This window comes from Labrus bergylta, chromosome 11, assembly GCF_963930695.1.
Source record: "Labrus bergylta chromosome 11, fLabBer1.1, whole genome shotgun sequence".
Lineage (NCBI taxonomy): Eukaryota > Metazoa > Chordata > Actinopteri > Labriformes > Labridae > Labrus > Labrus bergylta.
Genome location: NC_089205.1, coordinates 6,514,235 through 6,540,091, shown reverse-complemented (window position 1 = coordinate 6,540,091; position 25,857 = coordinate 6,514,235). Strand labels below are relative to the sequence as shown.

The 25,857-nt window shown below is 41.1% G+C and overlaps 1 protein-coding gene across 1 annotated transcript in view; it reads left to right on the top strand.

Annotated features, from left to right (window-relative positions):
• Nucleotides 1-25,857, top strand: part of sez6b (seizure related 6 homolog b) — a 140,018-nt gene that overhangs the window by 59,738 nt on the left and 54,423 nt on the right. The window contains exons 2-3 of the mRNA XM_020640977.2: nucleotides 4,119-4,652; nucleotides 6,787-6,920. Coding sequence (XP_020496633.2) covers nucleotides 4,119-4,652; nucleotides 6,787-6,920 — 668 coding nt within the window. The remainder of the gene's footprint in view (nucleotides 1-4,118; nucleotides 4,653-6,786; nucleotides 6,921-25,857) is intronic.

Sequence of the window (25,857 nt, the reverse complement as noted above, 5' to 3'; positions counted from 1 at the left end):
ACACACAGAACATTACACACAGAAGACTACACACAGAAGACTACACACAGAAGACTACACACAGAACACTACACACAGAAGACTACACACAGAAGACTACACACAGAACACTACACACAGAAGACTACACACAGAAGACTACACAGAACACTACACACAGAAGACTACACACAGAAGACTACACACAGAAGACTACACACAGAAGACTACACACAGAACACTACACACAGAAGACTACACACAGAAGACTACACAGAACACTACACACAGAACACTACACACAGAAGACTACACACAGAAGACTACACACAGAAGACTACACACAGAAGACTACACACAGAACACTACACACAGAACACTACACACAGAAGACTACACACAGAACAGACTGCGGTGCAGCTACGGGTTGTGCTGTGGCTCTGAGCACGGGCTCGTATGCTAGCAAACTTTATGTTCTGAAACTTAACTTTAAACTGACTCAAACATCGACATTACTTCGTCATGAAACTCTTTACTTGTTAGTAAGTTATTTTGGACATGTTAGCTGTGTTTATGAACATAAACATGCCTGAATAAAGAGAGAAATAATCACGAGAGTGATTCACTTGTGTTTCCTCATCAAGAGCGTTTAGTGTAATGAGGGAAACACCGCGATTTCTCCTGGTATGTGGGCGAAGACAAAAGCAATCGCTCCCAGATAATCTAACGCAGACAAGTCAGTAGATCACAGATAGACATCAACAAATCTTACTTTTAACAATAAAGAATGAACTAAATCATGTCTATTAAACATTTTAGCATCTTTAACCTTTTCTTTTAACATAAAACTGATATTTAAGCATTTTAACTTATTTATACTTTTGAATCACTCTCTATATAACTTCTTGTGACTATGCAATGTTTTTATCCACAATCAATTATTTAACCCTGTAACAGATCATGAACTCTGTGTTTTATTCTTAACTGTAAGTGCATTCCTTTTTAACGTGTCACACATGCAGGTGGAAAGCTACCTGTGGGTGATAGTTTTTGTGGTGTGTTCAAGTGCAAATTCTTGGTACAGATGTGTTCTGCATTCATCTGTGCTCGTTCATTGATTTATCTTTGGTTTGTCTGTGGCTGAAAGCTGCAAAGACAAGCTCTATCATCTATCAGACAGCTCTATCATAACAAGAATTTATTTTCTTTGGCTCTGCAGATTTACATAATCTTCTTCAGTCAGTTTTTATAAATACAAATATTTTCACTTTAGCTGATTCTTGATTTTATGACTTTTTTCCATCTTAATATTTCCATCATTGCTCCTCAGAGGCTGATGCAAGGTAAATATATTTTGTATCGACTGTAAAAAAACAAATGGACACAGCCTCCATCAGGTCAGTTCATCAGGTCAGCTGGCATGGCCACTGCATTTTCTAGGTCTGGATTTTCTGCATTTTAGGCCATCACCATGGAGCCAGACATAACCATATTTGGAGAGGAGTGAATAAACTCAAATCAACTTTATTCATATATAAAAGCACCTTTCATACATAAAAGCCTGCAGCCCAAAGTGCTTTACAAAGGAATGACAGAACAAGAAACAGAAACTGACAACGATAAACAGAAAAATAGGAGACTAGAACAAGAATGAAGAGGGTACATTTATTTCAAAGCTATTCTCTCTCTCTGACCATGGCTAAGTCATTAGTTGCCCACAGGTTAAAAAATGTGAGTAATAAAGAAATCCTGTGCAGTTAAAATGTCAGAAATGAGCTATAGAGACCAAAACCGTTGTTGAGATAGCAGGCTGTAAACATGTATAGTCCTGCTGTTAAGTTTTTAACATGGGGCTCTATGTACATTGACTCACTTTTTGAGTCAGCCTCAAGTGGACGCTTGAGGAAATGCAGTTTGTGGATCTTATGTTTTGCTTATTTCTTCCTGGATGTTGGTTATATCTGAACAGTTTCAAAGATTCAATTTATAATATCTGTTATTACAAATTAAGCTTCAAATACGACAAACACTGAGCTGCTGGAATGCACAGAATGTTTGGTCAATTTCTTGCTTAACAATTACTTAGAGAAATAAAGTTTTTCTCTCCCTATTTTAAGATGTGTCCAAATGCAAAATACAATGTGTTTGTCTGCTCCAAAAAGCTTTTGCTCCATTGCATCTGCTCTCCCTCATACGTGGATATACATGAACAAAGCTGTCTCCTCCTACAGAGCCTGCCATGTTTCATACACACACCTGATTTAGTGGATCTGACAGAACACCCACAGCTCAGCCAGAGTGTGTACATTACCTTTCACACCTCGTAGCTGCAGGGTAATGACACACCTCCAGTCAGTCATTTTTGAATCTGTCTCATTCATTACTTTTCTTGTAGATTTATCTGCTTACGTGTCGGATTGTGTGTGAGGAGGAGCGCCGTGTGTGAGAGTGAGAGAGAGCGAGAGAGCACGTTGCTGCTGGGCGTGAAGTGGCACAGCTACAATAAAGCCTGATTGTTTGAAGCAGATAGCTATTAGTCGGCAGAGAGTGGGAGCCATTATGGTGGAAATGAAGCATTGTTAAAGAAACATAAGACTTCCCTCAGCGGATGATAGCCTCCTGAAGGGGCTCAGATTAGATCTCACAGGTGCACTTGGGAGGGGAGCACTGATCATTACACTGGGAGAATTATAGCGGCTCATCAAATCTCCTCAGGAATGAATATTAAGTCTTATTACGAGGAGGGAAGGAGCCACTGATGTGAGCAATTTGTGGGGGAATTGTTTGGGTTGTACTGCTCGGCGTTTTGCACAAAGTTTTCACAGCGGTGTGAAAGAAGAAGTGTCGATCGGAAATATGGAAAAACTCTGCTTTGAAAGATGGAGTTTGCTTTAGGGAGCAGAGTGAGTGAGCGTTTCTGTCTCCATGCAGAAGCAGCAGACAGGTTCTCTGTGCCTTCATGTCAGAGTGAAGTACAGCGGAGCGGAGCAGTGAGCAGGGGGAGATAAAGAGGGTGACTGAATTTCAGATTTATTCCCCGGCTATGAAGTTATACTTTCTGCTGTCAAAATCACTGCAGCTCTGAGATCTAACACATTTCTGGATGGATAAATCAGTGACAAAATCGGAAAACTGCTGTACTGAATAGTGGAAAAATTAATGGTCTCTGCACTCATAATGTTCACAGCTTAAAGTGGCATGTAACTGAAATAAACACTACACTGCAATAAAGTCTAATATAATCAGAAATATGCATTATTTTAACAGAATTGGATGGTGCATTTTAGTAAATGTTGTAAAGAAAGAAAATTACACAGTAAGGACAGTTAACGAGCTCTGCACTGCTGTAACATTGCCCTAAGGCGTCTTCTACTTTACTGAAATAACAGTAAACAATATAACTGCACTTAATGCATATATTATTTTTATACAAATGCCTCCATGTGAGATCACATGCGATAATACGAGATCACGAGAGGTTGGGCGTTTCTCCTTCTGGCGCACATGATAATCTTAATCCCAGTTTGTAGTCTCTGCCTGTTGGAGATAAGAGAGAAGAATGACTGTGTAGTTTTTCTTCATGTGAATGATGCAACATGGTTTAAAACTGATTAGAGGTCTGTAGTCTGAGCCCAGCCGTAGGTGTACATACGCCTTGGATTCAGTGCGATCAAGTTTTTTTTTTTTTTTAAACGTGGCCCAAAGAACACAGATTTGATTTTTACAATTTTGTTCCACTGTAAAGATGTTTTTTTTGCAAAGTATAGAGAGATCGTGAACATTATTTTACCTTTTTTTCTTCAATAAAACTTTTTTTTAAATCTTTACTCATGCCCTTTTTTGGAAGAAAGAGGTGCAAAAATAATTGTTCGATTTTGGCAGAATATTGCAGCTTTTGCACTTATATTTTTTGGCTCAAAGACATGTCGTGCAGAGATTTGTTTTTGCACCGGCTGGCTGCTTGCTGTAGCAGCATTCTACATCATTAACTATTGTAAATGGGATTGGCAGAGTGTTTAATGTCTGTGGATGGAGAGCTGTGGAGCCAGCAATCTCTGCACCTGCACGGCCAGCTGATTATTGAGTCTGTGCGATGAATCAATCCAACAAAATTTGTTATTCTCTTTCATTCTCTGCAGCCTCAGAGGATGCTCTCTCCATCACCCCGGGGGTCCCTCAGGAGAGCAGGTCTGGCCTGTACCCCACCACCCAGGACTCAGGCGGGAGACCCCCTGTGGTCACGACGGCACCACCTGTCAACGTCCTCAACCACCATCCGGTCTACAGGAATCCTCACCAACAGCACGACCTGCTCAATCCACGTGGTCAGCCGAACTACTTCGAGGACAGCGGAGGATCCACACCCCCACCCAAAACTTTACAGGCTTCAGATGTGACCACTGAGAGCTCTGATGTGCGAACAACCGTCGTCATGCACACATCAGCTCCTGCCGCTCACTCCAGTAGTCACGTCCCAGTAACAAGCGAGGTTTTAAAAGATTCAGAACACACTGAAATGTCACCGTCCTCATCTCCAGCTGCAGGAGAGGAAGATAAGGCGAGGAAGAATCAGACTGGACCGCAGCAGACTGTGAGGCCCAGCCGCGATGAAGAGGAGACCACGACCACCACCATTACCACCACCACCATCATCACCACCATGCAGAGTCCAGGTGAGAACACAGGTTAAGTAAATATTGTATTTTTCTAACAAAGAGCTCTTATGTGTATGTAGGTGTGTTTGTCACTGAAAACTGTAATTTACTGACAAGGAAATTAAAAGTTTTAAGGATTGGATTAAAACAAGTCTGAGAGCTCCCCAAAATGCTGGGGAAAAAAAATTGAAGCTTTTTGCTAAGAATCGATTCTCTGTAAGAGTTCAGTGTTTGATAATGTCTATAATCCCCTCTATTTCAGCCCTGTTCAGAACAGGCTGTTTCTGTTTCTGTACCTTTAAATGTAAATGAGTTGTGTCTGACCATGCCCCCTCTCTGGAAGGGCTTGGGAGATAATGGGCTTTCTCGCTCCATGTCCTATTGTTTATGGTGAGAAGGCAGACTCAGAGGGCAGAACAAACACCTAGCTGTGGGAGTGTCACCCACCTGGGGGAGGGGTCACTGCCCTTTGTGATGTCATGAAGGGAAAATCTCCAAACGGCCTGTTTTTTCTAAAAAGTGGAGCATGCAAAAGACGGAGAGGATGTGTTTTTCTCATAATTGGGGGATTGTAGACAGACTAGGGACACATATTAGTGTTAGAGAAACATGAAGTGTATTTTCTATATGTTACCTTTAAGTCCTGACAAGGTCCTAAATAAGAATACACATTAATCTCACACAGGCCAACTTTCATAACAGACAGCCAAAATGGTTTCTCCTTCAATTATCAAAAAATATTGGAAAAATTCACTTTACCTCAGCTTGGATATTTCTGTACATAGTAAGTGAAAAATAGGTTTACATGTACCATTTGTCTTTGCTAAAAATGTTTAATACTTGGAATCAAATCAGAGCTACATGTAAACATGTTTCTGACTCAGAGCTCAGTGCAGAGGTTGTTTTTCTAATCTGAGAGCCCCCCTGCTGTCTTCACACCCTTCACTAATATCTCCTCTATTTGCATCTCTCACAAAACACACAGCCAAGGGGCTGAACTAATTTTCCATCTTCATCAGTGCATCACTAACCCTTAATCTAGAAGGTCTAAACAGGGATGGCAGCGTCTCTTATGAAGACGGAGGAGGAGGGAAACAAATATCAGGGTGGTGATTCACAGTGGACTCTGCAGGTCAGGCAGAAGCTTGATTAATCAGATCATCTGTGTGCATGAGATGGCAGGATGAAGCAACACACACTGTAACACACTCTCAGACTCAGGCTGAATGACAACACTGGAGTGCAGTTATAATGCTGGAGTGGACTCTCCCTGAGGTGAAGAGGGGAAGGGACACAGACAGGATGTTCTTCTTCATGAAGCGCTTCAGAAAAAAGTTAACTTTTTCAGCTCAGAGAGGGTGGGGGTGAGGTGGGGTTTTTTTTGGAGGGGGGTTGAAGGTGATGGAGCAGAAACCCCCTGAAGGCCACTGTGAAATATTCTCTCCTCAGCTGTCCCATCCCAGGGCTAAGAGAGGATTAGAAAAGGAACCAGAGAGGCAGAGAAACTTCACACTGACTCATATAGAGTGTTAAAGCAGTCCTGTAGTCAAGTCTGCACTGCACTGTATGTGCCATAGAGTTGCATTAGATTTGTGTTCTGGATCACCTACTTCCAAGTTATCACTGTGGTCTGTATATTCCTACATGGCCATTTGGCTGCACACTTAATTGCAAAGTCATTTTTATCCTGATATGATAATGAACGGATTTGATGGAGGCCTGATGTCCCTGATTCCACACTATTTTTAATTCAGTCTGATCAAGCTACAAGCTAGCTATCAGCTACTCTTAGAATCATTGAGGCCAATTAAGCAGAGCAAATAAAAAAACAGCATTTTGGCTTCAGAAGGAACATTTTGCAAACAAAGATATTTTATAACAGAGACAAGCAAACAGACATACTGACATAATAAAGTAACAGCTAGTATGCACTCTTAAAAACTATACATCATCTAATTAAGGTTTAGAAAAGGTCATGGTCATTGTCAGAGTTTTGTTGTCCACTGACTGATCAAGTTTGTTTGGAAAATAAGTCATTGGTTCCATGAATAAAAAACACAGTGTTTTAATGTAAACAGTTTGTGAATATTGTGAACACTGGTGTCCATGCATGTCTGTAATGATGCATCATTGTGTTTGTGTGTTCCTGCAGTTCCCTGCCAGCTGAACCTGACTGGACCAGAAGGCTTCATCGAGGCTCCTCCACAGTCCAGCTCTGCTTTCCACTCCACTATAGACTGCAGCTACATCATCACTGTGTATATGGGCTACGGAGTGGAGGTCCAGGTAAGAGTCACTATAACATCCATCCGTCAGCATGTGACGTTCTTTTTATACGCTCCATTCAGTCTGAAGTGTCCCGAAAATGTCTCGAATTACGAAAGTTTTATTTTCAATGCCTGAACAATGGGTGTGTATGTGACTTCTAGTGCAGCCAGCCCTCGACAAACTGCAGTCTTAAAGTATGCATTTTTCTTTGGCTTTACTTTTGATTTCAATCAATCAATCAATCAATCAATCAGTCAATCAATCAATTAGTCATTATTTGTATAGCGCCAAGTGTGCATGAATGAGGACGGCAGTGGTTTGTGGGGACGACACAGTCTGACGGTGGAGGCTGGGTGTCGGGCGTCAGTACAAGATGCTACATCCACTTTTTTATAAAGTCTATGGTGGAAAAACAGAACATACATGCACGTTTTGGCTTTTTGTGTAACAGTTCTGATAAATACAGTCTTTAATGAACACAGTATGTATGTATACTGTAATATATATGTACGCCTTGTAAGTGTGGGAAAGTGATTACCATGATGTAGCTACTATGGATATGTTGTTTAGGCTTTTAAATCAATTTCCTATCTTGCCTTTTCACATACTAACCTTAGTGTGACCTGTGCCATGCAGGCTTAGTTTTATTTATACAGACACCATGTTGTTGTCTCTCTGCATGTTATGGCTATGGACACACTCCCACAATGTCTGCTTGTGTCCAAGTCATTGTCCCTGTCACTACAGCGAGCATGGTGGTGTGGGCCGATTGTCAGATGGACGGCTTCAATAAGCATTTAAATTTTTCATCGACAATAGCTGCGCTGCCATCTCTGTGCAGCAGAGCAGAGATATACAGCTTAGACAGCAGCTGCTCTGACAGCACAGCAATTCACTGTTCATTTCACAAATGCAGGTCCATTATGTGTGCTCTCCCTCCTGCCATATGTTTGGATTTTATAAGAGGATTTCGCCAGAAGTACGTCACAGATATGCCGAAATGTTGCTTTCATAGGCCGACCAATTGTGAAACAGCAGCTTATGTTTCCTCACATGTATGACATGATGAAGGGCTTCGGCTTATGAGGTCACTTAGAACATTTTTCTCATATATAGATTATTTTTAGTCCGTCTGAAGATTTTATTCCATCAAGCTAAAAGTCAATCCAGTCTTATCACCTTTCTTACACCCTTTGTAGGTCTAATCTTCCACACAGTTTTCCAGGACAAACAAACCACTGGTCTGCTGAATGTGATTAGAATGAAAATGAATTGCATTTTGGTTGTATGAGCTAAATATGAAGCACTGTTCCCTCAAACCAGCAGGGCATTGTTCACAAAAACAGGGATTCTCAAGGTTTGCAGGGGCCCTCTGGGTCAGTCAGGGGGATCTAAGGGGATTTCCCAGGTTTTCATTTATCAACAAAAAATCATATTTTATCAACAAAATAACAGAACTTTTTTTTGGTCATGAATTTTAAACATTCTATTTAATAAGAAATTTAAGGTAAATATCCAATCATATAGTTTGAAGTTTTTGTGCAGAGTAGGTCTATTAATTGTCATGAAACAAAAAGAGAAAACAAAAAGTTATTTTCCAAGCTTTTGAGACAAAATTAGCAAACACATCGAACTTAATTAGCCATTCCAGTTTTTGCACATCTGCCCACGCCAATATTTCAGGTTTTTGACGAGCTATTTAATGAAACAACAATTCTCTTAAATCATCATATTTTGTACAATGCAAAGAACATGTGAAATGTGGTCAAATTGTTCACATTAACCAAAGTTTGACTGAACACAAGAACATTTTTGAGATGCATTTTTAGTTTTTCCACAATCCATAACTTTGTTTAAATTAAAGCCGTGTAACGACAAGAAACTGACTTTTGCTAAAGATGACAACAATTTATTAAAACAAACACAAAACATAGTTTTGAGATTTTATGCAATAAATGACCATAGATAACTTTTAAAAAGTGTGTGTGTGTGTGTGTGTGTGTGTGTGTGTGTGTGTGTGTGTGTGTGTGTGTGTGTCTGTGTGTCTGTGTGTCTGTGTGTCTGTGTGTCTGTGTGTGTGTGTCTGTGTGTGTGTGCATGTGTGAATGCTTTTTCGGTGTGTGTGTGTCTGTGTGTGTGTGCATGTGTGAATGCTTTTTCGGTGTGTGTACTTGTGTGTGTGTGTGTGTGTGTGTGTGTATGTATCTTTCAGTCTAATTGAAAAGGAGGACTGCTGTCCTTCATGGTGGTTAAGTTGCCAATAACCATGCTGAATAATTTCCCATTGGACCTCAGGTTTGTCACAGCAGAGAACTCTATTGGTGTTAAAGCTAAGTGGGTCTACCTGTGCTGTCTGCTCTTCTTCCCCTGAAAAACATCCTGTTCATGTGAAATCAGTATTAACATACATTTTAACGCACTGCCCTCTGTCTCTGCTAGAACTACAAAAAAAAGTATTCCCCATTATTGGGAGTCAGTGGACAGTCGTTTGATTGTCAGAGACACTCGATTGATTGATTTAGACAAAGTAGCCTCTGCTGTAAAGTGAATTAACAGTATTCAGGACCCCTGAGGGCAGAGTGATGTAGTTTAAATGGTTGAACTGTATATCCTGTTTAACACTGCCTTTCTAGACAGGACTCTTACATTCACCTTCATTCTGTCGCTCTGAGCCGACATCGGGTGGCAAAACTGCGTCACGGTAAAGGTTGGACCCGGCAGGATGGATCTGTGTCTGAGTGTGTGTGTGTGTGTGAGGGTTGCGCTAATATTACACTGTTGCGTGGTTCAAGGTAAAAATACAGAGGAGTGATGGTGGAGATTTGTTACGGTGCTGCTGCAGAATCTCAGTGTTAAATCAGCATATGTCAGCACTTGTGGAAAGCCTCTTGTCCAATGACATCAATGGGTTGTTAGAAACTGTTACTTTCTGTTGTTATAACTTTCATTAATTGTTTAGGCTGACATTTTTGTCAAATTTGAAGTAATTAATAACTAAGAAGATCCAAAGAAGTTGAAGACATGAGTGAATAAAGCACCTCTTTTCCTCAGAGTAGGGTGTGTTCGAGTTGATAAACAGCACATACCAGCATTGAGCAGGCTTTAAAAATCTCTGCAGATGTCCAAAGTCACCTCCACAAATGTGTTTGGCCTGCAGACGGTGGCAGGCGCTCCGAATGATTACAGCCATTCTATCCACTCCAGGGCATTCAGCCCCGGTTTGAAGCGTCTGACCTTTTTGCAGAGGCTTATGTGATGATTTAAGTAGCGCCCTTGTCTCTACCTGAAAACCACCTCATCCACATGATTAACTCCAAGAGCTTTGCTTCCTGCTGCTCATAAAATATACAATGGCCATTACACCGCTGACCTTCCAGATGCCATGGCCTAATATATTTAGGATAAAAAATGAATATGTGGTTGCAAATCATCGTCGATGATGTCTCGCAGCTGCTTCCTGTCTCGGCTTTTTAGGGGAAGAAGAGGAAGTAGGGGAAGGAAATGGAAAGGTTGAATATTTCTATCAGAGAAGGACGGACTCTTAAGGCTCGGTTTATAACAAATCTGTGAAAACTAGAGATTTAATGCACATGATTTTTTAATACTCATTTTCATACTAATTCACAACGATGCTAAAATGAAATATCCCTTTGCTTTTCTAAGACGGAGTGAAGGGAAGAGACAAAGGGAGGTGAAAAGAATGAAAGACAGGAGAATAGAGAGAGACAAGAAAAGTGATCAGAGAAACAAGACGATATCAAGAAAGATGAAGGAATGAGGGGAGGACAAGGAGGGCGGCAGGTGAAAGAGATAACGAGAGGATAAGCGAAGGATAGAGCAGAAAAGAAAAGATAAAAGATTAGAAGAGGAGGAAGTGATAAACAGACTTTACACCTGAGATAAAATAAATGCAGTCCTCGCTTATTCTCCGTTTACTTTCATTATCAAAAACGACTCCCGCGTCCGGATGTTGCCGAGCGGCGGTGGCGGCGGTGTTTAATTAATTGCTCATGGATTATCTGTCCTCTGCTTTTGTTTGTTTACGAACCTCTTTAAAAAGTGCCTCAGCTAAAACGTCTTATCAGCTTCTTCTTAAGTAAATTGGACGAGGGCCCCTCCCCAGATAGACGCACTGAAACAAATGTGGAATTCAAATAATGTTGGACAAGCGTGAGAGATGTCAGGTGGACGTGGGAGTTCAATGAGAGCCTTTTATACACTTAGGGTTTGGCTTCTAATTTGTTTTATCGCGTAATCAGGCTCATTAATCTACCTCAGAGGTCTTTATTAGCCTCCCTGCAGGATCACAGCAGCCTAATTTGATTGTCTTTTTTGTACAAGATAAGTACGATTTTACCCAGATGCTTGACTTTGATTAAAGGGATTATTAGTTGAGTTTGGAGCTTTACCAGGTAAGAACCCTAAATAACCTGCAGCAAGAGCAGGAGCAGCGCAGCAGAGCTCTGAGCTCTGAGCTCTCCAAATCAGCTGAATTGTACAATTGCATTTAAGAGGCAGAAACCTTGAGCAGAACCAGACTCATGTTGAAGAGCCATTTGTGTTGGGGTTGGGAAGTTGGGTAGAGGGCAATGATGAAAGAAGAAGGAGGATTGGGACAATCGGAGCAGCAGCAACAAAAATAACAATGAATAATATCGACAAACATGTCAGGCTGATGTGAATAGTTTCAGCTCTAAGATTCACTTTGATATTTATTATAATGATAATAGATGTACGGCTGATATTATAGTTGTAGCAGTTGGAGTCAGGAGGAGGGGGGGTCCACAGCAGCAGGCCATCCACACCAATGGTCCCAAGGAACCTATGAGACAAGAGAGCTCAGGAGCTACCAGGAAGATATATGGTTAGTAACTGAAATGGTACATGAAGATTTACAGATACTGACATACAGTAATAAGATGTGAATGCATACAGAGAGTGATAGAGGGAGAGAGAGAGAGAGATAGGTGCTCAATGTGCTAGGTCCCAGGGCAGTCTAAGCCTAAAGCAGCATAGCTTGGTCCATTCCTGGGCAAGCCTTAACTATCAGCTTTATCAAAAAAGAAAGTTTCAGGACCTACTCTTGACAATACAGAAGCTGTCTGTTTAGCGCTTGCTAACTTGTTAGCGGGGTCAACCAGAAGAAGGCCCAATTGTAACAAGCGTAAAGGGGGCATATTGCCACCTACGTTAGCAGAGTCAAACATACTTTTGTCAAAAAATCGAATCTCCCCTGGTGTTTGTATGCTGACACAGGGACAGGAGTCCAGTTAAATTGTACATTTTAATATGGGGCTCTTTGGAGATTGACTCATTTCTGGAGACAGCCTCAAGTGGACATATAAGGAACTGCAGTTTTTTCGCATTTCTGCACTTTCTTCATTTTACAGCCCCTGAGGTGGCTGCTCTATTTATAGTTTATTTAAGTTTATAAATTGTCAATATTACATTATTATAATGTTCTGTATACAAATAAAGACTGTAGTCTATTTAAATAGCTCACATACAGTAAACTATTTTCTCTCAGCAAATGTGGATAACTAGATGGTGTTGTGCTAGAATCTATTCGTAAAGAGCTTTACAATGTTTGAACTTCTCTAAAAAGCCGTGGGGATTCATGTTGACTCACAGTTTGGCAATGTGGCAAAGAGGATGAAGATTTTAAATCTGAGTCTTTACATGTTCTCGAGGGTTCCTCCTTCCTCACTGTCTGAAGAAATTACTGTTTCTGCCTGTGATGGACTGCAGATGCGTTCAGGCTGTATGGGGAAATGCATCTCTCAGTAAGAAGGTCATTTCTTATTCTAGTAAATTCATATACCTCAGTCACTCCTCACCGTGCAGGTCCTGAGGGTCTGGATGTTGAACTCTAAGAGGGTGAAGGTAGCCCAGGACTGCACTCAGAATATGTGAAAAGTGCTTTGGGTATAGGAGAAAGGAGAGTTCATCACCCTGCCCAGGCAGCCCCCCGAGGTGAGCTTTGTTCAATCTCCTCTTGCTCACCTGGCCACGCTCCCCAGAAACGTGCAGGAGCTCTGGGGTCGCATTTTTTATCTGAGGACATAATAAGACCTTGTGGCAACACAGAGACTGAATTACATCAGATAGACGAGAGCTGTGCAGGGAATGTAAGAAAGCAGTGTGAGGCGTTTCTTTTCCACGATAAAAATGTCTGCATATACAGATACAGAAACATCTTTTATAAGGCTGAAGAAAGCCTGTCATTGAACGTTCACTCAGACTCTCACAAAGGTGTGGTTGTCATAGCAGCAAACAGACGACATTGGGGGCATTATTTTTTAGTTATTGGAGTTTGTGATTACTGTGTATTTTCTGTAGAATACTTTTGTCATCGTTTAGGGTTTCTAAATGTGCACTTTAGTGGCTTCAATATTGATACTGCTGTGAGCTGTGACACTGTGCTGTGATTGCTTTGACAGTCTTCTTGTTTAATGAGAGGCTTCCTGGTGTCTGCAGCCCGAGCACGAATCCCTGCTGACCGTATGAAGACGAGTGACGAGGCCAAACAGCAATCTCCCCGAAGAGAGCTCGAAACAGATACAAACAACAGTCAGCAAAGGTTCGGCCCCCGTATAGTGCAGGGTATCGACTCACCGATCAATACCCTGAACTGCTTTAGCTGAGCCAGACTCCACCTCAGTTCAATAAGACACAGTTCTATCTTCAGTCCCTGTCTGACTGATGGCAGAGATTGATTAGGAAGCATTCGTCAATGCTAAGACAGTTTCTAAGCGCATTGGGGTAACATTCAGGTCCCGTGGGAGCAGCTGCCCCCGTCACTCTCAGGTATTTTTCTGTTCAATTGCAACGTGAGCAGGTCCCTCACAGGTTAACTTCCTCCTCTTTAGTTATTTGCTTGTAATTATGAGGAGTCATTGTGTATTTCAGCTTGCATACTGTCGCTGCTGAAGCATTGCACCGTGTGCACACTGAGGCCTGTAGGTTTATCGTGTTGTCACCCAGACTAATAATCCAACGCATGCTAAACGACAGAGGACTGAGAGAGAAGCCACATACTTAGGAAGGATACCTGAAGCAGGGGATAATTAATTCGACCCGAGCAGCATGCCGAAACTACATTATGCATGAGCTTCATTAGAATAAACATGCGTTTCTTTACCCTTTGGCTCCGTCATTACTTTCTGCACTGTCAGAGAAGTATAGAGGTCGACTTAGGTTTCCTTTCAAACAGTTAATTGCTATGGTTACACTTTGAAAAAATGGTTGAGCTCCGAAGTACAAGACTGTTGCCGTGAGCTAAACTTTGTGTGCGGTACAGTAAAGGGCACACTTTATTTTCTCATTTGTTCAGCTGTGTGTGTGTACAGCTGAGCATCCAGTTGTGAAAAGGAAAGCTGTTAAGTCATTGAAAGCTATTACAGGCCTGCCAGTTCCTGTTTCTTTCTTTTTTTTGCCAGCTGCACCTTTTGCAATGTCAACGCAGTCTTCTATAAGCCACATTCAAATGCAGATATTCTTCAGATTTACATCAAATGACTCTGCTGGAGTGCAGTGTCATCACTGTGACCTTCACATAGCAGTGCAAAGTGAGGGGGGGGGCCTTTACCTTCATCAGCATCCTGCAATGAGTCACGTCTCAAAGTCAGCGTTGACACCAAATGTCTTTTCACTCTCAAATGTGCACAGGTATGTTATAACATTATGAAAATAGGGTTGTTGAGGTCAGAGTTTCAGGCAAGGTTTACCTAACTTTCATTTAAGGGCCTACATTTTTGAAAGATGCAGGTTTTAAATGTGTGTGCTGACTCTTTTAGAGCTTTAACAGTCTTTTCCAAACATAAACACAATGCTGTTATCATGCACAGAGAAGAAGGTAAGGGGAATTTGAAAATCAAGTGTGTCCTAGGTGTAACTTTCAATAATATGAAATAGGAAATATGTATGCCAATTGCAAGAAAAAGATCATTTTACAATGTACAACCATAGAAAGAGGCAAAGAGCTGGAGCTGAGGTGGGCCTTAAACCTCCTGAGAAACAGCTAGAACCGGCCCGACTGTCTGTCATATCAGCAACCCCCCCTATTATGACTCTTATCCTTCATGAAATCAAAGTGGATAAGTTATAAACAGATTCACCCCTTGTAACCTCCCTGTGTGCATGTGACATCAGGGGCGTGGCAGCAAGCATCAAGTGGACACTCAAGGAATTGCAAGTTTTTGCACTTTGGCACTGGCCTCATTTTTCAACACCAGAGGTTGCCACTTGGTTTTAACCTTTGTCAGTGTATGCACTAGTAGTAGGGCTACTACTGTAATTCTTGCACTTGATCAATTGGTCAACTGGTACACCTACCTTCATTGTCAATGGCATAATGGTGGGGCAATGTTGTTTCACCGCTGATCAGGTGGCAAAGCGACATCTCTTTAAACGTTGGACCCAGCAGGATGGAACTGCATCTCGGTGTGTCTATGTTAAGATTGTGCTGTTTGTTTCCAAGTCTCGCTGCATGATCAAGTTCAAAAGGGAGAACCAAGTGCCACTTCATCTGTGTGTGCCGCCATCTTTGATCTGAAATCCCTGAAGAGTGATTTGTCGAAGGACTAAAGTTTGTCACCAAACCGTTTAGTTTTAAGTTTGATGCAAGACAGGAACCAAAATCTTGCCTTGTCAGAAACGATGATTACTAATCCTTAATGAGTGTATTATTGAAAATGACATTGTTGTTAGGGAATGTTTCCAGGAAAAGAGCCAGTTTGAGTGAGGTAGATATGTGCAGGTCTTGCAGTTATCTGCAGAGATACCATGTGAGCAAGGTCAAACACCCCCCCCCCTTTTCCCGTTTGTACGATCCAGAGTGCTTCACATCACTCAGAGATGACGATCTAATGAAAGATCCTCGTACTCAGCTCGTGGTGCCTTCAAGTGCATTCTGCCAAATAGCTATTAACATGCCCTCCACTCTGTGATTGCCTTTCAGAGAGGAGGAAATTGTAGAAGGCGATAGATTGGGCCGGAGGATTAAAATGGTGGCGAGGTTGATTAGATAGCAGCAGCCTGTCAGGATCTCATTGACCGGAGGAGAGGATGTACAGCAGCACAGGCCCGCTCTATGAATGACTACATTTCCCTATTTAATCAGGACGTTGTTTTTCTCTGTGTGTGGGATTGTTTTGTTTTTCTGATGGCTGCAGGAATGTGCAGGAATTGCCTGGCGTTGTAACACAATGAAGAGGTAGAACTGAATAATCTCACTTTGTGCCGAGGACATTGACTGCACTGCATGAGTTGTCAATCGTTATAAATGTTATCCATTCTACGATATATATTATCTTGTGAAAGTATTGTTCCTTTTTGTATTCAATACTTTGATTTCATTAGTTGGAAACTTGGTAATATAGGTGAAAGTTCCAGAAAAGAACAGGTGTGAATTGATTTGATTGGCAGACGGGAGGCGTTGATTTCAAAACAAAAAACAGTTCACAAAATGTGATCACGTATTACTTAGTAAAGCGCGACTGTTGAATATAAAGACCTTTTTCTCTGTATCCTAAAGCCAGCTTGTGTGAAGGCTAAGAAGGAGGAGGCTGGGGTTTCCAAAAAGCAAAGTGAAAAGTCAAGGACAAGATGAAGGAGAGTGTGTATAAAAGTGTATGTACCTGCCCCATGATTCCTGTGTGTGTGTGTGTGTGTGTGTGTGTGTGTGTGTGTGTGTGTGTGTGTGTGTGTGTGTGTGTGTGTGTGTGTGTGTGTGTGTGTGTGTGTGTGTGTGTGTGTGTGTGTGTGTGTGTGTCTGAGCGTGTGTTTGTGTGCGTGCGCCAGTAAGCAAAGGTGTGAGTGTTTGTGTTTGCGTGTGTGTGTGTGTGTGTGTGTGTGTGTGTGTGTGTGTGTGTGTGTGTGTGTGTGTATCAAAGGCCTTATGTGCAGGGCTGCACAGAGCTGATAGCTGACCCATCAAGCGTGGTCCACCTGAAGCAGAATAAAAAACACCCACATCAGAAAAAGCCCCAGCAGAGAGAATTTCTAAAGTGCAGCGCTGCACTGTGCACATCTAAAAGACCTACCTCAGCCACAAACACTCGCCTCAAATCCTCCGCCAACAATGAGCGCTTACAAAAGGCAGAGCTGAGGGCAAAGAGACCACAAAGAGTTAGAGAGAGAGAGAGAGAGAGAGAGAGAGAGAGAGAGAGAGAGAGAGAGAGAGGAACAGACTTGTGTCCTTCACTCTTCAATCTGCAGCCTGTCATGCTCGAGTTGTATACTTCATGTCAGCAACACACTTGTACTCTGCGTCGTTTGAAGGAGAGGCCAAAAGTCTACACTCGTCTGTCTGTGGAGATCAGTTCTCAATGCACAGGTTCAGTTCGAGTTCAAAGACTTCTTCTCTACATTATTGCAATCAGTGATTTTCCTCCAGTTGTGATCTTTCCTACCCAAACAAATGGGAGTTGTTCCATGCAAATTGTGCAAAACACCTGCACTTTCATAAGGAAAGAATATCACTTACAGATGATGGACTGAAGGAGAAGACCTTTAGATGGATAAACAAATACAGAAATGTGAAATTTTGAAATCTTTCTGTTTTTGAATCAAGCTTCTGCTTTAAGAGCAGAAACTTGATTCGTAAACTGCTATGGCTTACTACCAGAGCGATTTCAAAACCTTCCCTTCAGCACACAATTGATGAGATTGCAGGGATCTTTTACAAACATCCAGCTCCAGTTCCCATTTTCTCTTTGTAGAGAGTTTGCAATTCAGAGGAGAGAACAACCCCAATCAGTGTCACTGCTTGTTTTTCACACCATCGCCCTGGTCGACAGCGACAAGAACAATCCCAGCTAGATGATGCAGTCACGACTCCTCTGCTGCAGAATTAAGTGCAACTCCATGTTTCTCTGCTCCCCTGGAGTGATGTTAAGTGAGGCTCCACGTGAAAATCCTATAATTGAACCTCTTTCAGGTCCTTGCTAGTTTTTCTGAGGACTGTGCTGCAGCAAAACAGGAGAGAGAAAAAACATTTACCCCTGATCTGTCTCCACCCAGCACAGGCTAAGAGTTAATTTATTTTAAATTCTTCTGCAATTTCAATCAAAAGTCAACAACAAAAAGTTTCACCACCATTGGACAGCTGAAGAAAGGAACAGAAGCACAGAGAGAGGTTGTCAGATAAATGACAGTTTGAATGAACCTGGTCATTTTCGGTTTATGCAATCAGATCAAATATGTGACAGCAGCTATGTGTATGCATTTTAGGTGATTTAATTCATGTTCGTTTGAATTTGATCGCACCAGGTTTTGTATACAGTATACTGCTTTCTACCATAGACTGGATATAAAGATGGACGGATCAACAGCCACCTGGTAGTGAAGTCAAAGGATTTAGAGCTCCCCCTGCTGACTGGCTGCAGTATAGATCGTAACCCCGCCCCCTCTATGATCACAGATCGGACAAGGTGGAAATCAAAATTCCAGACAGAATCATTTTTATCAAACCCGAGTTGGTCACAATAGGTATTATCACACAATTTTGTGGGTTTTTTTTTAAGTTTCTTTGAATTAGATGCTATAAAATGTTCTTTTATAGTATTTGCTCATGCGAAATAAATACAAATATCAAGAAAGAATATTTCATTTCTTTTGTCAGATGTGTGGCTCAAACTATTTATTTTATCTGTTTAAATAACAAAAACAACAGAATAAATCAACAGTCATCAGCATCTGCATTCAACAGTTGTTACTATAAATATTTGTTCTCACAACAAGACAGAAGTAGAGTCTCAAGAGGATTTAAACTCAGACAGAAATAACTTTGAAAGAAAACAAAGAGACACAGACACCCCTGAGAGGTTAAATGAGTAAATGTTTGTTTGTCAGAGACGAGGGGAGCGAGACATACGACTCGTTCCAGGGGAGTGTCAGAGGAGTCAGAGGTTGTTTTATTGAATGCTGCTGTCTATAGAGCCGTTTGACTGCTGTTCATTGAGCTGCTCTCTGCCTGAGTGTAAACACAGAGTCATGAGGGAGAGGAGGAAGAGGAGGCAGCTTTTTCCACACATGAAAGGGGGATCAGCCTGGTTCAGCGTGGGCTGTGCATTCTGGGAGTTTGAACAGATACGGCGTTCCGATGCAGCAACCTCGTAAAAACCGCAAGCGAGGTAACCACGGAGCGTCTCTGTAGCAACTGGTGATGTAATAAACCCAGGATCGTGTTAAACTGTAGCTGATGGAAATTAGGTCACAGTTATGAACGCATGGAGTGATTTTCTCTTCATGAAATCATCCATCTCGTCGCTTTGGTGTCTAAAAAATGCATAAATCAAGTTTTTCCACTCATGTTAGCTGATTCGTCAGATGTCGATTGATCTGCTTTGAGCTTGTACCAATCATGCACTTTCAGTCAAACACCCAGATCTGCTCAGGCGTGGGAGCTGCTTTGATTTTTCTGTCAGGTGGATGTGGCTTTTAAAATGTGTCATTGGATAATTTTTACTATACGGGACAACTACAATTTTTAAGATTTGAGCTTTTGCAGTGTGCATATTTTAAATTCGGGTATAGTTTCATATCATTTCTTATTCTATTAAACTCTAGTTTGGGTTAACCCTGACACTGGGTAGCTGGGTCAGTGGATGCCCAACACTTCAAAATATCACTCTGAAAGTTCTTGTCCAGCGCTGTTTTGAGACATTGTCATCTCGTCTGGAGAAAATAGAAACAGAAACATGGTCTGCCTTTGTCTATGAATCTACCAGAATCACACAGCAGGAAGCCATTTAAAAATAAGATTATCAGTGGTTGCTTTGCTTTATTTCTTCATCTCAGGATTCCCAGTGGTAAAATAGGTAATGCAGCATATCCATGTTTTTTTATTCTGCTCTTTATTTGCAATTTCTGTATGCAGGTCATTCAAACTAAACATTTTATTTCCTCCTATATTCTCCTCATTGACAAACCGGCCTAAGATGTAAATTTCATTCTGTGTCTGTGCGTCCATACAGTACACTACACTGCGCCTATGTTTTTCATTTACACTCTCACCTTGCTTATCTCTTTTTCTGTGCATTTTTTTTTTTTTTTTTTTGCAGCCTTTGCAGTGATTTTTTCCGCCTCTCATTCAGGCGTGTTGCATAAAACCAATTTAGTGACGTGCGTGTAGGGATTCTGCTGATAATGAAACAGCAATAGGCGAGGTGAATGTTAAAACAAGATAAGTGCAGAGCTGCACAGTGAGTGGATGTGCTCCTGCCATAGGAAAATAAGGATCTTTTTTTTTTTTTTTTCTAGCTGGGGAGGAGAGTATGTTGAATTGGACACAATATGATACATGTATGATCATGTCAGATGTTGCAGCCCATCATACAGACATACAGTGCCTCACATTTCCATTGATTCAGGTGTGTAAAAATACAAAATACAGAGAAGAGACAGGCTGCATTTTTCATTGGCCATCATAGTCACACACAAGTAGAATCAACAGAAGAAGCTTAACATATAATACAATATAAAAAACTGTTAAATGATGGTTTGATGTGTATGATGTTGCTGACATGTGATGTGCTGTAAAGAGGTCATGGTCATAACGTCTGTTTCTATTGGAACATGCAGCAGTCACTATCAACTTTCTGCATTCTGTATTGCATTGTGGGTAAAGTGTATATGCGCAGACAACCTGCTGCATTGTGAACGTAAATGTTGACATACTTGCCTTGGTACAAGGCGTGTTACTGGAGATGACGAGGCAGGGCTGATCTGTCGCCAGCTTTTTAGGCACGCCTTTTTGGATGCTATGCAACGGCAATGACAGGTCAAAGTGCGGGTAGTTGCGGACTCTATCTATTATCGTTTCTTCAAAACTTTCCGCCGTTGTCTTAGCGGCTCTCTGGTATCCCCGATGTTGTCACTTCTGGTCTCGTCACCATACAACTCTACACTGCTCCTAGAGGTCATATATGCATACTGCATCTCCGCAGGATACGCAAGGCTGTCATGCGTTCAAGTACGCCTAGTTAAAAGCGAGTATACTCAGGGCTTTAAATATGACAACGAAGGCGAGGAATGATTCTGCTGCATGACTTTTGACGTGTTTAAAATCATTAGAAGAACAACTGACTCACAAAGTCGTGCAATGCTTCAGGAAGACAGGGAAGTACAAATACTGTCATGATGTTAAGAAAGCAGGGGCGTCGATAGCGTAGCGGTTGAAGTGTCTGACGTAACTAGGACAGAGATAATATACTGCTCCTTTAAGTTTATAACGTATACATCTGGAGAGAGTTTGTATCTGAAGGAGATTTAGGAGTCCCCTCGAGTTGAATGTTTACATTGAGGTGTTGTATAGGAGTATTGCCAAATATGGATGTGTTACATGATGTTTTTATGACCCATGACGAAAAGCAGATGTTTAGATGCATATAGGCGATTGTCTCTGTATGTTCGCGAGAGATCATTATTTGGCTTCTTGATCCTCCTGGTCAGACGTGACCAGTGACTCTGTTTCTTGCTTAAATAAAATTATACTCTTTGAAAGCAAGTCAGTCTCAACGGCGAATTTCTTCATCATCAAACATATCAACAACAAGGAAATCCACATCACGGTCATGAGGCGCTCTGTGTAAGGAGGCTATAGTACTCATTACAGTGGTTAAGGGTTCGAATCCGTTTCGGCCCTTTGATGCATTCATCCCTCACTCTCTACTCCCAACACCTCCTATCTCTCTTCAGCTGTCCTATGGGATTAAGGCAAAAATCATCCTAAATTACATAACTTTATAACATAAAGAAACATAACATCAATAAAAATACAATATATATCTTCATAACCTATGTATCTATGTGGAACATATGCAGAGCTTTGCTTGTTTTCTTACTGCAAACTCTCCTTGCAGCTCATTGTTACTGAAGCAGTTGTTCTGTCCTTCAGTATAGAAGTACACATTTCATGAATTCATTACTTGGAGTCATCACATCCAGACCATATGTCCTTGTATCTTTTATGCTTTTGTAGATAAGTGAACATATTTGAGATGTTGCCAGCCCACATAGGTGTGTTTAATAACAATAACACCTTGTTCTTATTCATTATTCAGTTTGGAGCTTTAATCTATTCCAGAAATAGTTTTCGGTTGTTGTTCTTTTTCCCTTTAAAGATGTCCTCCAGTGTTGGTGAAACTCAACGGGGTTTCTTCTTTTTGTGAAGCAGACTTTAAAAGCTCTTCAGTCTTGACCTCGATCACTTCAGACGACCTTCTGCACATCTGCATTCACACTGTCCACCAAGCAATGATTACCTGACTGTCCCCCCGGGAGAAAAAGGAAAAACACTAAGAGAAAGAACTCTTCTCGTCTGGTCGCTGTGACACAATGTTCAATTTCCTTTCAAACAGCCAGACTAATCTGGAGCCTCTCTCTTTTGTGTTTGTCGCCGAGGCTCGGCTTTCAAAGCCGTAGGACGGCTCAAGGACAGAGCTGTGAAAGCACGCTGGAGTTTTTATTTATTTATTCTTTTACAGTTTTTCTGTCATGCACAAAGAGAAGACCGAGCTGCTTTTATGTTGCCTGTATTGCGAGTCCATTAGCATGTACACTAGTGCAAAAAACTATTTGTTCAGGTGCTGAAACCCACACAGACTAAAACTTTACAACCCTGAACAAATGACATTATTTCATTGTTTGCTAAATTATAGGACTTCTCAAAGTACTTTTCTTCTTCGATGTTGACGCTGTTTTACATCTTCATAATTAAAATACCACACAATGAATAACAATGACCAACAAAAGTGTGGTGTCCATGCTGGCAAAAAGTGCTGTGTCTCCCGTAGCGTTTGTTTCTTGGGGTTTCTTTGGTGCATAATTGTTTGAAAACTCTTGACACTGTGGTTCTTTAGCGATTAAGTATATTTGCAGTGCAACAAAAACTTGAAAAAGAAAGTTTTAAACATGTTTGCTTGTGTGATGTGATGGGTTCAGGGAGCCGCCGTGCTACACTAAATTTCCGTCCGTAAGAAGTTCAACTCAACTTAAGTACAGTAACAAAGTTTTGTTCTCCTCCTGAGTTTCTGTGGATACATTTATTAGTGCAACATCACTCTGCTTCTGGGATTTTACCAACATGAGCACACTTTCTTGATTGGATATAGTACACAGAAATAGAAGAACAATTAGTACTTGAAGGCAGGGTTGGTAATTTTCAAAAACTAGCATGATTTTGAAAGTAGCATTCCCTCAGTGCTCCGTCTGCACCCACCCCCTCCCCTCTGTGCTCCCTCAAAAGCCACGCCCCCTCACTTACATGCACGAGCATCGCTTGCATTGTGTAGAAACTATGTCGTCTCCTGTCTCATTCGCGCTTTGAGTGTGGGCTCGTGCACGCAAGGGGTAGAAATCGAGCAGGGAGACAGGGAGGCGTGTGATTGGTTCATCAGATTGGTACCTCGTGGCAGACATTGGTCAAAGTTTATTCCTTTTTCAGAGCACATGAGTTATTAATTTCTGTCCGGACCTAAAGACAATTTCAACCCAAATCTTAAAAAGTGTGTCTGGAGGAAATTACCAACCCTGCCTTTATAGCACGACTGTCTGTGGATCAGTCTGTAAATATCCATCCATAAATATCTGTCCGTTAATGTTTCATTTTTGTACAGCATAAAACATTTACCCTGTCTCTGATTTAACAAGTGCTGCTGGCAGCAGAGCTCAGTGTTTTTACACACAACCGTTTCATGTGTTAACCTTGATGAAATGACATGCAAATGACACCAGTGTGCTATAAAAAAAAAAGGCACACGGGCCATTATACACATCCATAGGTCCGTTATGAGTCAGTATATTACTGTTTATGTGGGAGATGTTGGATTACTCGGGCTCATTAAACCTGTGCCTAACTGCCTCCTCCCCAACTGTCTCTTTAGCAGAAGTGTTGTTTCATGTTTTATTCTCCACATGCATCACAGGGACGACGCTGCTGTCCTGTCAGTTACGACATAATGTCATCATTTACAGCGTGAGATTCTGCACAATCGAGACTCAATGGTGTCGGATTCTTTTTTTTTTTTAAGGATTTCAGCTGTTTATTTTAAACGTTTAATTTTAGTTGACATTGTGCAACAGCTCCTGCTAGCATGACTTAATTTGTTGTTCTATTTTTGTCATGCTTCATTGTGATTGGCCCAGCTGAATCAGGGCTGTTAAACAACATATTTTTATTTTGAGGTTTTCTTACATACTTTATTAATCCCTGTGGGAAATTCTGGTTTTACACTCTGTTATTGGGAGGCAAGCTTCTCACACATATAGGACATAAATACTCATGCAGGCACTATAGACATGCGTTAACAGTGAGAAGTGGGTCTGCTGCACACTCCAGCTGTTCCGAGTTTGCCTTGCTCAAGGCCACCTTGGCAGAACTCGAGAAGTGACCACGCACCTCTCCAGCTAGCAGACCAAGTTCCAAATATTGGTCCACACCGGGATTTGAACCAGCGACCCTCAAGTTCCCAACACAAAGCTCGACAGACAGTTACTGCCACCCCAACACAGATTTGACAAGATGAAAGTTTTTTCTTAACCTTTATTAATATTTCTGGTTTGAACGTTGCACTTCTACTGTAAGTTTGAGCCCTAAATCTAGACTCTAAATAAGAAGATGACAGAGCATTTAAACCAAGCCTGATTCCAGCTTTTAACAGAATATTAATTTAAATATATTATAAACACAGCAACTATGATGAAGCTCAAACTCGTAAAGAATGGATTAAACTGTTAAAACGTGTGAGAAAAGTGAGCAAATAAAAGGTCTACAATTAGATTTAAGTATGCTGCAGTGTGTTTTAAAGTGGATTAGAGGCTGTTAACTGAATGCTGCATTTAATAGTCTTATCTGTGGTTGCTCATTAAGGCTGCAGAGATACTCGAGCTCTGAGACCGGCTCCACACTTTTAAAAAAAAAGAAAAGAAAACGGGAACATTTGTGCAATCTATTGCATCAATCACTCTCGGGAGAATGATGAAAGAATTTGCAGCGCATTTAGTATGCAAGCGTGGAGTTTATTTATAATTAATAAGTGCTGTACAGTTCACTAATGTAAGCTGCTCGCTGGTTGATAGAAGCATTTTTTTTTATTGCCAGAGGCAGAAAGTGACCTGGAAACGGTCAATTTATTACTGATATGATGAATCTAATGTTTCTGTATGAGTGGTCGTGTAAGACAAAATGGTTCAGCTGATTTCTACAACACTCAATAGTTCATTCAGAATATTTCTCTCATTTATTTGAATTACAGGTTTTAAGAAAAAAAAAATTCTTAAGAAAAAAGCCTGAAATTTCTGGTTTTAACAGAAAAACTGAGTAAAATAATAATTATTGTATTAATGCATGTTCACTAAGGGCTTATGTGTTCATTTTTCTCAGAAGTTTAGTTTTGATTAGTTTTTAAATGCTATATAAAAGGGGTAAAAGGCCATGATTGACAGCTCTGTTGTTAAATGAGGCTCCTGCAGCTCACTGTGCACTGGATTAGCAGAGTAGAGAACAAACAGAGAACCTCTGTAATCAAAGGAGTACCTTAAACCCAGAGTCATTGAACTTTCTATAACCTGCTTCAAATCAAACGAGAATCTGTTCTGCTGCGGCCTGAACCCAGCTGAGGGATCTTTGTTATCTTATTGGTATTATTAGTCAGCAGAAGGGGCGGGGCATCACTACAGCTCCACCAGCCAATATCTATTGTGCATATTCTGGCTCCAGCACAATATGCCAGCGTCCATCGTAGTGGATATATTGGCTTTATTTTATTATAATAGGAAGAGGTCAACACACGTCGCCCTCAGTCAATGAACTTCCCCCGACTTCCATCCTTTTGTGCTCTTTTTATTTTCATATTTTGAACTTTCTTTGAAATATTACAGAAAGAATTGTGTAACATTTTACACATAAATTCAGCAGAAATCAAGTATATCCTGTGTAAATGTCTCTCTGAGT